At 37.6% G+C, this 15,008-nt stretch overlaps 1 protein-coding gene across 6 annotated transcripts in view; it reads right to left on the reverse strand.

The window, feature by feature from the left end:
* enah (ENAH actin regulator) overlaps positions 1-15,008 on the reverse strand; it is a 167,680-nt gene that overhangs the window by 37,737 nt on the left and 114,935 nt on the right. For all 6 annotated transcript variants that reach the window (XM_051645213.1, XM_051645212.1, XM_051645210.1 and 3 more), the window contains exon 4: positions 8,086-8,158. In XM_051645213.1, the coding sequence (XP_051501173.1) occupies positions 8,086-8,158 (73 nt within the window). The remainder of the gene's footprint in view (positions 1-8,085; positions 8,159-15,008) is intronic.

Here is a 15,008-nt window from a genome sequence, read left to right on the forward strand (position 1 = left end):
AAGTCGTTTAGGACATCTACTTCGTGCATGACAGGAGTAATTTTTCCAACAATTGTTTACAGACACAATATTTCACTTTTAATTGATTATATCACAATTCCAGTGGGTCAGAAGTTTACATACACTAAATTAACTGTGCTTTAAGTAGCTTGGAAAATTCCAGAAAATTATGTCAAGCCTTTAGGCAATTAGACAATTAGCTTCTAATAGGATAATTGGAGTCAATTGGAGGTGTACCCGTGGATATATTTTAAGGCCTACCTTCAAACTCAGTGCCTCTTTCCTTGAAATCATGGAAAATCAAAAGAAATCAGCCAAGACCTCTGGAAAAAACAGGACCTCCACAAGTCTGGTTCATCCTTGGGAGCAATTTCCATACGCCTTAAGGTACCACATTCATCTGTACAAACAATAGTACGCAAGTATAAACATCATGGGACCACGCAGCCATCATACCGCTCTGGAAGGAGACACATTCTGTCTCGTAGAGATGAACGTAGTTTGGTGCAAAAAGTGCAAATCAATCCCAGAACAACAGCAAAGGACCTTGTGAAGATGCTGAAGGAAACAGGTAGACAAGTATCTATATCCACAGTAAAACAATTCCTATAACGACATAACCTGAAAGGCCATAAAAATGCCAGACTACAGTTTGCAAGCGCACATGGGGACAAAGATCTTACTTTTTGGAAAAATATTCTATGGTCTGATGAAACAAAAATGTAACCGTTTGGCTATAATGACCATCGTTATGTTTGGAGGAAAAAGGGTGAGGCTTGCAAGCCGAAGAAAACCATCCCAACCATAAAGCATGGGGGTGGCAGCATCATGTTGTGGGGGTGCTTTGCTGCAGGTGAGACTGGTGCACTTCACAAAATAGATGGCATCATGAGGAAGGAAATGTATGTGGATATATTGAAGCAACATCTCAAGACATCAGCCAGGAAGTTTAAGCTCAGCCGCAAATGGGTCTTCCAAATGTACAAAAACCCCAAGCATACCTCCAAAGTTGACAACAAAGTCAAGGTATTGGAGTGACCATCACAAAGCCCTGACCTCAATCCGACAGAAATTTTGTGGGCAGAACTGTGTGCTAGCTAGGAGGACTACAAATCTGACTCAGTTACACCAGTTCTGTCTGGAGGAATGGGCCAAAATTCCAGCAACTTACTGCGAGAAGCTTGTGGAAGGCTAACCAAAACGTTTGACCCAAGTTAGACAATTTAAAGGCAATGCTATCAAATACTAACAAAGTGGATGTAAACTTCTGACCCACTGGGAATGTAATGAAATAAATAAAAGCTGAAATAAATAATTCTCTCTACTATTATTCTGACATTTCACATTCTTAAAATAAAGTAGTGATCCTAACTGACCTAAGACAGGTAATGTTTTCTACAATTAAATGACAGGAATTGTGAAAAACTGAGTTTAAATGTATTTGGCTAAGGTGTATGTAAACTTCTGACTTCAACTTCAACTGACCAACAGCATATTAGGCAGGTGGTCATAATGTTTTGTCTCATTGGTGTAGATGTTTTGAAGAAAAAAAGCTCACGGGCTAGACACGAGCTTTGGCAGAGAGGAAGATTATCAGTGAAAGTTATCACAAAGTTATCATTTGTCTTCAGTAGACTTCGAATATAGCTCAAATTTGTATGGACTAATATTATGTCTTGTTTTGTCCTTTTTAGAGCTTTTGGACAACTTCTGGTCACTATGAACTATGATTTCATTGTATGGCAAGAGCTGCGTAACAAATCTTCAAACATTTCTAACTTTGTGCTCCATAGCAATGGCATACTGGTTTGGAACGGCATGTGGGTGAGTAAATAACAGATTTTTTTATTTTGAGAAAACAATTCCTTTAAATTTCAAACTTCACTTTTATGCCACTGCATCGGATTTGGGATCTGACACACTAATTGCCATACAGTGCATCCGGAAAGTATTCACAGCGCTTCACTTTTTCCACATTTTGTTATGTTAAAGCCTTATTCCAAAATGGATTAAATTAATTATTTTCCTCAAAATTCTACAAACAATACCCCATAATGACAATGTGAAAGAAGTTTGTTTGAAATCTTTGCAAATTTATTAAAAATAAAAAACGAAAAAAATCACATGTGCACAAGTATTCACAGCCTTTGCCATGACACTCAAAATTGAGCTCAGGTGCATCCTGTTTCCACTGATCATCCATGAGATGTCTCTACAACTTGATTGGAGTCCACCTGTGGTAAATTCAGTTGATTGGACATGATTTGGAAAGGCACACACCTGTCTATATAAGGTCCCACAGTTAACAGTGCATGTCAGAGCACAAACCAAGCCATGAAGTCCAAGGAACTGTCTGTAGACCTCTGAGACAGGATTGTATCGAGGTTCAGATCTGGGGAAGGGTACAGAAAAATTTCTGCAGCATTGAAGGTCCCAATGAGCACAGTGGCCTCCATCATCCGTAAATGGAAGAAGTTTGGAACCACCAGGACTCTTCCTAGAGCTGGCCACCTGGCCAAAATGAGCGATTGGGGGAGAAGGGCCTTGGTCAGGGAGGTGACCAAGAACCCAATGGTCACTCTGACAGAGCTCCAGCATTTCTCTGTGGAGAGAGGAGAACCTTCAGAAGAACAACCATCTCTGCAGCACTCCACCAATCAGGCCTGTATGGTAAGAGTGGCCAGACAGAAGCCACTCCTCAGTAAAAGGCACATGACAGCCCGCCTGGAGTTTGCCAAAAGGCACCTGAAGGACTCTCAGACCATGAGAAACAAAGATTGAACTCTTTGGCCTGAATGGCAAGCGTCATGTCTGGAGGAAACCAGGCACCGCTCATCACCTGGCCAATACCATCCCTACAGTGAAGCATGGTGGTGGCAGCATCATGCTGTGGGGATGTTTTTCAGCAGCAGGAACTGGGAGACTAGTCAGGATCGAGGGAAAGATGAATGCAGCAATGTACAGAGACATCCTTGATGAAAACCTGCTCCAGAGTGCTCTGGACCTCAGACTGGGGCAAACGATTCATCTTCCAACAGGACAACGACCCTAAGCACACAGCCAAGATAACAAAGGAGTGGCTACGGGACAACTCTCTGAATGTCCTTGAGTGGCCCATCCAGAGCCCAGACTTGAACCCGATTGAACATCTCTGGAGAGATCTGAAAATGGCTGTGCACCGACGCTCCCCATCCAACCTGATGGAGCTTGAGAGGTCCTGCAAAGAAGAATGGGAGACACTGCCCAAAAATAGGTGTGCCAAGCTTGTAGCATCATACTCAAAAAGATTTGAGGCTGAAATTGGTGCCAAAGGTGCTTCAACAAAGTATTGAGCAAAGGATGTGAATACTTATGTACATGTGTTTTTTATTTTTATTGTTTGTTTTTTTTTTTTTTTTAAATAAATTTGCAAAGATTTCAAACAAACTTCTTTCACGTTGTCATTATGGGGTATTGAGGAAAATAATGAATTTAATCCATTTTGGAATAAGGCTGTAACATAACAAAATGTGGAAAAAGTGAAGCGCTGTGAATACTTTCCGGATGCACTGTACCTATAGGAGACAGAGTTCAATCAAACCAGAAAAAGTGTTACGCAGTCTTTCAATCTGAAAGCATACCATGTTATCCTGGCACATGAACCCTGCACGTTAATGGAGAACAACAGAGATTTATTTTTCTATAGATGGATCCTATTAGTGGTAAAAAGTTCTGCGAATAAAACATTTATTATTTACAAATTTTTCAAGGTAACTGTTCATAGAAATTCAGCGAGTGTTTTTCGAAAGCATTTGAAATTCCTTTCAGTGCAAAAGACCTTTATTTTACAGTTCAAGGAATAGTTCACCCAAAAATTAAAATTCTGTCATCATTTAGCCTACTCATCCTTTTGTTGTTCCAAACCCATATTACTTTCTTCTGTAGAACACAAAAGGAGAGGTAAGGCAGAAGGTCCATCTTAGCCATGATTTACTTTAATTGCATCTTTTTTCCATACAATGAATGAAAATGTTGACTGAGACTAACATACTGCCTAACATCTACTTTCGTGTTCCACAAAAGAATGAAAGTCTGGAAAAACAAGAGGGTGAGTAGATGACAGAATGTTCATTTTTGGGTTAAACATCCCTTTAACTTGAGCAGCCCTTTAACAAAATCATTAACACCACCAGGGTCCTCAGACCCATCTGACAGCACTAACAATTCATCTCCTGACATGAAGCAGACCCTCTGATGGCCATTTATAAATGAATGCCTCTCATTCCTGTGCCCTCCATCTCAGCGAGATTGGCCGGCATTGTATCAGGTTTGCATCATGGGATGACATCAGAAACTAAGCATGCACCCAGTTTCATTGACTGCAATAGCTAAATATGGCTGTGGGACGGCATGTTGCGGCCGGGTGGGCGGCAGCAGGCCAGCTCCATTACACGCACTCAAAGACATTCTTTGAGAGAATCCGAGCCCTCCGCTTTCTGGAAGATCTTTCACAGACTGGGGAAAATATCCTTATAAGGAACATTTCCACTATGCACACTATGGCACCTAGTTGATGAACACAAGCTGCGAGAATGTATGAATTAATTTATTTGAACTTTGTTCCTTAACAGGACAGTATCATACAAGTGTTTTCCATTGATAATTGACATATCCGATTAAGAAATAGAAGAAGGCTATAACTCATTATTGAGGGAAGGCCAAAGCTATTTATCCCCCTAACTCTGCTACTGCAACAAGAACACATTGTCTTTCCACCACTATTTTAATAAACCCAAAAAACACCCAGCTAAGAAGACTTGATAAACACATGAATGTAAATTAGTCTGAGTCTCCAGTGTATTCGGAAGCTCTCTTATACCGAGCACCCTCCTCAGGCGTTTCATTATGCTGTGGAGCACACACATAAGTACAAACCCAGCCAAACAATGTTTGCTCTTCAGGATGCACAGCGTTGTCCAAAGATGTCCTTGCTCTGCACCAAACATTCAGTGTTTAACAGGCTACAGAGGCTCTGCAGATAAAGCCGGTTAAGAACTGACATCTCTTCTGAAGCAACGAAATAGGAGATGACCATTGCTGAGTCATCATCAGAAGACTGAGATCATGTTCAGTATTTTACGGGGGTTTCAGACTACCTCAAGTAGGTCTCATGAAATGATGATGCATCATTGATGGAGAAATGTTTGTGTGTGGGGAAGAAGATCACTGAGGTGATGTTCTTCCTCACTTCAGTCTAATCCCTATACAGGCAGAGGCTGACTCTTGAAATCAAAGGGTTACACTTGACATTACAAAGACAAGATTCAATTTTAAACAAACCCCATTTTCTTTATTAAAAGACTCTACTTTTCTGCAGACCAGTGCTGTGCAGGTTGGGAAGCATAATGTTCATCAGTGATATTATAGCCTAATATCTACAGTCCCATTAAAGGAATATTCTGGGTTCAATATAAATTAAGCTCAATCGAAGCATTATGCCACAGCATTTGTGGCATATGGTTGATTAGCCCAAAAATTACTTTTTACTCATCCCCCCTCTTCTTTAGAAAAAGCTACAATCGAGGTTACAGTGAGGCACTTACAATGGATATAAATTAGGGCAATTTTTGGAGGGTTTAAAGGCAGAAATGTGAAGCATATAATTTTATAAAAGCTATTACAATCACCCTTCTGTTATAACTCATGTATTATTTGAGCTGTAAAATTGTTTAAATCATCGTTTCTATGGTCATTTTAGGGTTTACGGCGTTAAGTCATCATGGCAACCAAGTTGTCAAATTGGATATAACTTTACACAGAAAAGGTTAGTAAGCGATTTTATCATTCTAAAATCATATTAGCACAAATATTGTTTACGTCTTTTGGCTATACTTTTGAAACAGTGGGTATTTGAACTTTTCCAGATTGGCACCATTCACTTCCATTGTAAGTGCCTCACTGTAAGCCAGATATCTGCTTTTTTTTTTAAAGAAAAGGAGGGATAAGTTGAAATTATATTTTGTGGTAATCAACATTATGCCCCAAATGCTGTCGATTGAGCTTAATTTGCATTGAACCCTGGATATTCCTATAAATTTGATGGATAAATTCAAGTCCCACCATACAATATTTCCCACTATACTGTTTTACTCAAAAATACATCACATTGTTGCAGTTAAATGCATTGCAAATGCCATTTCATGTTGTCCTTAAACGAATAGTTCACCCAAAAATTTTTTTTTTTTTATGACTGACTCACCTTTAAGCCATCCCAGATGTGTAGCACTTTCCTTCTTCAGCAGAACCAAAGTGAAGATTTTTATAAGCACAACTCAGCTCTTTTTTCCGTAATGGGTGCCATTAGATTGCTGGCTATTTGACGGTCCAAATGTCATATTTCGGAAGCATAAAAGTAATCCACATGTCTCCAGTTGATCAATTAATGTCTTCTGAAGCAAACCGATAGGTTGGTGTAAGAAACAAATAGATAATTACAAATTTTTTAACATTAAATATTTGCTTCCGCCCAGAATGACCTCTCGCTTGACACTTGACATTCCTTCCTCTGATGTATACAAAGTGCGCTTTCGACTTCTCGCATGAACGTGCCATTGTGCTTACGTCACTGATGCGTTGACTGCTGGCAGGAAGTGATTTTTTAAAGTTAATAACGTTTTAATTATCTATTTATCTTTTACACAAACCTATCAATTTGCTTCAGAAGACATTCATTGATTGACTGGTGTCATATGGATTACTTTTATGCTGCCTAAATTTGCCTTTTGGACTGTCAAATAGCCAGCAGTCTAATGGCAACCATTTACTTGCATTGTATGGACAAAAAGAGCTAAATTGTGCTAATTAAAATCTTCACTTTGGTTTTGCTGGAGGAGGAAAGTCATACACATCTAGGATGGCTTAAATGTAAGTAGATCATGAGAGGATTTTAATTTTGGGGTGAATTAACCCTTTAACTAACGTTATATAAACCTTAACAGGTCAGTAGTTCATGTTGATTGAAAAATGAATATGAAATGAACCAAAGTTTCTAAATATTTGAATACACCAACAGGAGTGCTGATATTTAATTACTGAAACTTTTCACAGTTTTTACCCCTCCACTTGTCTGTGATTGTCAGTCTGTGCGTTTCTCACTGACATGCAACAATTGATCCTGGTTATTTTTCCAACAAAAAACTGATCCTATTCTGTCTAAATTGTAAGTTACTCAATATTAATTTCTTAATTTACTGTTTTAACTGCTACTTTACGGATCTTTTTTTTTTTTACTTCAGTTTTTATTTTTCCATTTAACAAATTAAAAATAATGTCTGTAATTTCCTCATCATCCATTGTCACATGCAAGACATACAAAGCTCCCTTGTAATAACTTGTTAGGGGGCGGATGCCATCCAGCTGTTTTAGAAACGCAAACAGACAACACATTAACATACAAACGAATGTAATTTGTGTTTGATTTATATTTTTGCGTTCTTTTGAAGCTTGAAGAGGTGGTCACCATATACTGCCATTGTATGACATCACTGAGAGCAACATTCTTTCACAAAATCCCTTTGTGTTAAGAAAAAGAAAGAAAGTCATATGGTGTTATAACAATGACTGAATTTTCATTTTTGGGTGAACTATCCCTTTAATAACAATTTCAACAAATCTTTATTTCATGCCCATTTAATTATTTATTTGGTAAGTAGCCATGTAATAAGCGGAATAATGTACAGTCAGCGGGTCATTATGCCAAAATAAACCCCTTCAGAATCATCCAATACACCTGATCAACCTGTTTTTTTGTTTTGTTTTGTTTTTCTTGCAATAATGACCGGCTGACTGTAGATTATATTGTAAAGTGTTACCGCTTTATCTTAGTAACCCCCTATTTTAAGACACTTTCAATGACAAATACATCTAATGAATAAGGTATTACTACAATGAAACTAGTCACTAAAAATTTTTTTACACAATAGGTGTCAGTACAAAGTCAGAGGCTAAAATATCTGAAACCCTTTGTTGAATACTACAATACATACTTTTTACTCATAGTCATTTGTACCGTTTACTGAAGTCAGTGTCTGTAATGTTGGCTCTTACCTTCTTTGCATCTCCAGCTCCTCTGGTGATGGTCCATTCTGCACCTGAAGGGTCTGTCTTGGCAACGGCGGGCCTGTGGAAGCAAAGGAAAAATCTGGAATAAATATCAGATTGAAAGACGTTAGAAAAATGACTAAGACTTAGAAACCTGATCAATAATGTAAAGTGAATTGGACGGGCCCCAAAAGAGTAAGGCAAGACCTGGTTTCAGAGAGAGTAATGTTGATTTAGCTTTAAGACATATTGATCTGGTGTGCTAGAGCCAATTAGAAAATCCATGACTGGTGGTTCTAGGGTCAGTGGATGTCACAAGAACCAATGACAATCTGATGTCAAGTCACAAGACACACAAGATCCAATGAGGTTTGATGTTATCAAAGTAGCTGCCATACTGGATTTCAGAACTGTTTAAAAGAAGAACAGAGTTTATAGACTTTATCAATGATTTGACTAGATTTCATTTGATTTAAGAATAAAAAAACAACTTAAATTTTGGTCTATTCATCATCCAAAATGATCATATGTCATCAGAAGACTTAGAATATGACTTTGAATATGGAATATTTGGAATATGTCGTATGGACTATATTTATCACACTTTTGGGTGGTTTAATTAGTGATATAGTGAGTTGCTATCTAATGCCTTTGTAATTAATTCAGTCAACAGTACATTCATTAAATTATTTCCTTTTGTGTTCTGCAGAAGTCAGTCATTTGGGCTCGGAAAAACATTAGGGTGAGTGAATGACAGAATTTTCATTTTTGGGTGAATAATCTCTTTAAGCCCCAGAAACCCACCCCTAGCACTACCCATGGGTTCCATTTCAATCACCCTCAAACCCAAAAGCAGTAAACCTTTTAGTGTGTTTCAAGAGCACTTGATGGGTAGGAAAGTGCACATTTCATAATTTTTCATCAAACAATCTATGGTTTTGAAGTAGTTTGAACATTGACATTTTCGATGGAAAACTAAGCCTTGATTGTCTTATATTACACAGTTTGGGAGTCTTTTGCTTTTGCCAGACTGAGTTTGTGAAGAACAGAACTTTAGCACAGTAAGGGAAAGGTCTGAATGAAAGCTTAGCATGAACACAGGACAAGTCTCCGGCGTCACATGCTTGACTAATCAATCAATGCAGCATTGTGCAGGTGAGAGTGGTCTGTTTACAGAGTCTGGAGGGGTAAGGACCTCTCTGTGCCTCATTACCGACTACCTCTGCCCTCCACCATTTCCTGTTTATTTGCTTTACACAGCAAGGCATTCCAATAAAGACCTTTTTATGCTTACACCCGTTTAATGTAAAGAAGTTATTTTTTTTTGCAGTTTGATTGCTTCAGTAGGGGAAAGGAAACTCAAAGCAAGGCAAGCTATTTTCCTGTGATAAGAAGGTATAAATACATTTCAGTAGTCGTTACAAATACCAATAAAATTTCACAATTCTCGATAACAATTTCAAAACCACAGCACAAATGGATAATATGCTACACTGCAAAAATGAATTTGCATTTTATCCAGCTTATGGGGTTTTTCAAGTCACAGATACTACAAAATGTGAATTACTTTATATCAAAACACATAGACTAACAATATGCCCCAAATGTTGTCAAAGGCAAAGATTGCAGTTAACTTCAGAAAGGTTGCAAAATTAAAGTTCTCATATTGTGAATTGATAGTTGGCTGAAAAACATGTTTCCTTAGTGTTTTTTTTAATAAGGTAAACAATCCTTTATTTTTAAGTATGGCCCTATGAAACGTTCTATAAATCCCAAATGTGTTTTTCAGTTGATTGTTTTCCCCATGTTTTGAAGTTAATTCAGCTTTAACATCAACATTATGTCTAATCAAATACATTTTTAACTGAACTTTAATAAAATTAAAATTGAACAATTGCTTTCAATGTAACATTGGAATTTTTTTTATCAAATGAAGGGCTTCTATAACGATTCTCACAGTATAATCTAAAACAGAACATTGGTCTTATTTTTTGTAAAATAAAGTGTTGCACAACAGAACATCACAGTATAATTCACAACCTTGATAAAAACTTGTATTCAGTACAACAGCACTCGAGTGTGAGATGTTGCATAAACGTTTTTTATATACATTATTATTGTGAATATACATTGTAGTGAAAAATACGTTACTATTAACATATTTCTGTCTCAACCTTTATATTGACATGAAGGCGTTTAAAGCATTTGTGTGTGTGTTTGTGACTGTTATTTCACACCTCTGGATAAGCAGTTATTAAAATGTCCCAGAGTGCTTATTAAATTGCAAAATGTTGCGATTTAATTATATGAACATACTCTGCATACACAACGTGCTAGGGGTTTCACAGACTAGTCGACAACAACTAATGTAGTCGACACTGTCAGCCTCAAGTCAACTAGTCGCTCACCATGTGATCTATTGAGTCACACTAGGACCTATCACAATTGTAACGAGATTAATTGTACATACATTTTTGTCAAATTTGTGTGTGAGCATTTGAAAGCAGTCTTGTGTCAGTCAGACAGCGCACCTACAGCAAAAGATTCAATGAGAAAATATTACATTAGAGCAGAGCCATCTGGACAAGCTAAGCAGTAATCTACTCATCTGTCAAAGATAATCAAACATTCTGTATAGTTTTGTGCTCCTCCTTTAAAGTCCATGTTTCATAACATGAGTTTTTGTAACCCACTCTACAAATGCTATTCTCAAATGGTCTGTGTCTTACACATATAAAACACACCTACACCAGTCTTAATGTGTATGTAAGTGGCCCTGTTATATAAGCAAGCATCCTCCTTTTCTCTTCCATCCCTAAAACAGAAACAATTACTCCCAAAATGTGATGAGCTAATTACAAATGATCAAAGTTATTGCAAAAACTGATATCTAATGAGTCAGCAGAATTTAAACTCTGAAGGCCAAGGACAAAAACGTACAAATATTAGCTTGATTGGTTGTTAAAGCCGCTTTATAGAGATTTGCGAGTACAATGACTGCAATTTGAAACTTTGACAAAAAAGGGAAATATATTTGGCCCATTTAGCCCGGTAAAGCTGAACAGCACTTTAAGTCTGGCTCTGGTCCAAAAGCACTCACTGTCAGCTTTAATATGAACTGTTCTTCCATCATGTCAGTTAAGTAATGTATGACATTAGATCAAAAAGAGATGGCATAACCTCCAACTTCATAATCTACAAACATGCACAAATAAGATGCTAAATAATTTTTTTTTTTTTTAAATAGAATAAAAGTACAAAAAATAAAACGCATAATTATTTTTATTTTTTTCCTCCCCTTTTCTCCCCAATTTGGAATGCCCAATTCCCAATGCGTTCTAAGTCCTCGTGGTGGTGTAGTGACTCAACTAAATTTGGGTGGAGGAGGACGAATCTCAGTTGCCTCCGCGTCTGACGCCGTCAATCCGCGCATCTTATCACGTGGCTTGTTGAGCGCGTTACAGCGGAGACATAGCGCGTGTGGAGGCTTCATGCTATTCTCCGCGGCATCCACGTACATCTCACCACACACCCCACCGAGAGCGAAAACCACATTATAGCGACCACGAGGTTAACCCAACATGACTTAACCCACCCTAGCAACCGGGCCAATTTTAAATGATTAAATATTTATCTAATAAGAATGTATAAATCTTAGTGTACATTCACTGCATCTAGTTGTGATAAATTAAAACAATAAAAAATAAATAAAGTAGATGTATAGGTATATTATAACATTCATATTTAAATATGCATCTGATAAGATGTGAATAAATCTTATTCAATAAATACAATTAAAATTAAATTAATTTAAAAATAAAATATACATAAAATAAAAAAAGAAGTACATTTAGGCATATTATTAGATACATAATTTAATGTATATAAGATATGAATAAATCTTATTAGTGTACATTCACTACATCTAGTTGTGATGCATAAAATACAATTTAATAATTAAGTACATGTATAGGTATTTTATTATATGCATAATTAAATATGTATCTAATAATAGGATTTTAATATATCTTTTTTGTGAACGCTCACTGCATCCTAAAACAAATTATTAGACATCGAAACCAGATAACCAAACCCAAATACTCAATAAACATCAGCTCCATGGAAGTTTCATCAGTTTCTACAAAGGACTGTTTAAGGAGCAACAAAAAGCTTATGAGAACAACAAATGAACCTTAGGTCAGCTGACTTTCTAAAGAAATTTAATTGAAAAAACACTTCAAGCACCTACATGATAGCAGAGAAATGCCAAACCTCTTCTGACAGCATATGTAATGTAGTAGTCCATCCTGGTCTTTAGAAGAAACGCTAACAAGTGCGCTAGAGCCACTCGCATCAGCTCCCAAACTGCCATCAATGACTCCATGACATCTCAGAGAGAGCAGCATGTTGTTCAGGCTATTCTGAAGCAAGCACTACTCTGAACACACAAGACTGGACTGACAGACTGGCAGTTAGATGTTAGACACCCTGCCACTTTCACCGAGCAGGATGTGGTCCAGTTATTGCAATTTCCGGCCCTGATCAATTATTCATGCCTGGATGGGCGAAGGGTAGAACGGTCAATGTTACAATCACATCACAACTATTAAGGTTGGGTGGGTGGAGAAAAACATGGCTGTACTGGTTGGCTTAACCCTTTCGAGACAAAGATGGCGAGAAACTGCTAACAGATACAAAAAGAAAGGCTAATATATTTCACATCCTCATTTTAGTCACACTGATGATCCAAGGAGACTCTGTCTTTCATAAACAATATCCTAATCAAAAGTTTACATTCCCATAGATGACATCATAATAGATCCAATGTGACAGATAAAAGCAGTGTCACTGGATATCCACTTTCAGCTAAATGAAACAAACACCTTCCTCTGGAGGGAACAAAGATCTCTAAAGAAGACTCTGTGTGGGAGGTGAACAGAGCTCGTCTCAAAAGCCACAGGACCAAGAGATGGGCTTGAAATTAAGTTAAAGGATGATGTCACTGACAAATAAAGGCCACAAATCAGTTTCAAAATTGCCAAGCCTGAGAGGATAGTACACACATTTATCTTAGCAGTCTGGTGAGATGCTTCCTTGGTGGTATCTGTGAACCACCAAGTACTGTATTATTGATCTTTGTGTATCTAAGCAATGGATGAAGTATTTCAGGAATTTACCATCGATTTTTAGAATAGCGGTTTATCGATTTATAACTTTTCAGATAACATTACTTGACAGTCACGTTTTGTTCTAAAACATACATTCACTGAGCACTTTATTAGGAACACCTGTACACTTACTTATTCATGTGATTATCTAATCAGCCAATCGTGTGGCAGCAGTGCAATACATAAAATCATGCAGATATGGCTCAGGAGCTTCAGTTGATGTTCACATCAACCATCAGAATGGGGAAAAATTGTGAGCTCAGTGATTTCGACCATGGCATGATTGTTGGTGCAAGACAGGCTGGTTTGAGTATTTCTGTAACTGCTGCAACAGTCTCTAGAGTTTACTCAGAATGGTGCCAAAAACAAAAAACATCCAGTGAGCAGCAGTTCTGCGGACGGAAACGCCTTGTTGGTGAGATCAACGGAGAATGGTCAGACTGGTTCAAGCTGACAGAAAGGCTACGGTAACTCAGATAACCACTCTATACAACTGTAGTGAGCAGAATAACATCTAAGAATGCACAACACATCGAACATTGAGGCGGATGGGCTACAGCAGTAGAAGACCACCATTGTGTTCCTAATTAAGTGATTAATGAGTTTATATTTTACACATTCATACCTCAAAGTGAATTTGAAGCCGAGGTGTTTATAAAAAAATGTATGTCGCTACATAAGGATTACAACTACCACAAGAATGAGAGTTTATATGCTTGTAAGGGGGCATTTGGAATTTCTTTGTGGGCACTTATTTGTCACCATACCCTAATTAAATGAAACACTGCTAAAATGTGTGTGTGTGTTCTATCGAGAACGTCAAAGGACAGGGCAGTTCAGGGCTTTTGTAGACACGCAAAATCCTATAACTATAAAAAACATTCAAAATAAATAATATGTATACATTTCTACCTTGCTAACAAAATAGACTGAAATAAATGAAACAATCAACTGAGAATTAAGAAACAAAGACAAAGAAAATCGACGCTTCTTAAGTTTAGGCTTAATAAAAAAATTATCGAATTTACTCAGTGATGAAGAGCTCAACTTCAAACACTCATTAGGGAAGTTTTTTTTTTACTTAATTTTTTTATGACTAGGCACAGGGGCACATCTTATTTTGTGATTTGATTAACTTGACCTGTACTGTATGGCGCTATTATCATTCATTTGCCATTTCTGGTTTCTATTAAAGAGACTTTTTTTCATAGGCACACTGCAATTTCCATGGTGCAGACAGACAGCAGCAGGGGTCAGAGGGGTCGACGAAGTAGAAGCAGATGGAGCTGTACAGAAAAATATACCTGCAATATCGCAGTGCTTTGAGTGTAACTGACAGTGGGTGCAATCCGTAAATTTGTCCGAATACGGGGCACACAACTTGAGCTGTCTCTGCACACAGCTTTGCGTGCTTCCCTAGAGAGCATTGCAATACTGGAATGTGCGCGGATCTGCAAGTGCTTAAATTAAATATTGTGTTGCACATTGCAAGTTTTTGAACAGAAAACACATGGTAAAGATATAAAAGTTTGATCTAAAAGTTTGGGGTTGGGGGTGGTCAAAGTGAGGGGGCACAGGCCGTAAGGGTTAGAGATATAAACAATACATAATTCATGCCTTGGTTCAAACAAAAGTTTGTCATCAGAGATTAAGACACCACTTGACACATTGAGAAAATCTATTTCCTTAGAGCAGCTTTTGTTAAAAAATAACACTTTCTGACACAGTCTCATTACACCCTGATGCTCTCACCTTACGAGT

Source organism: Myxocyprinus asiaticus, chromosome 19, assembly GCF_019703515.2.
Source record: "Myxocyprinus asiaticus isolate MX2 ecotype Aquarium Trade chromosome 19, UBuf_Myxa_2, whole genome shotgun sequence".
Taxonomy (NCBI): Eukaryota; Metazoa; Chordata; class Actinopteri; order Cypriniformes; family Catostomidae; genus Myxocyprinus; species Myxocyprinus asiaticus.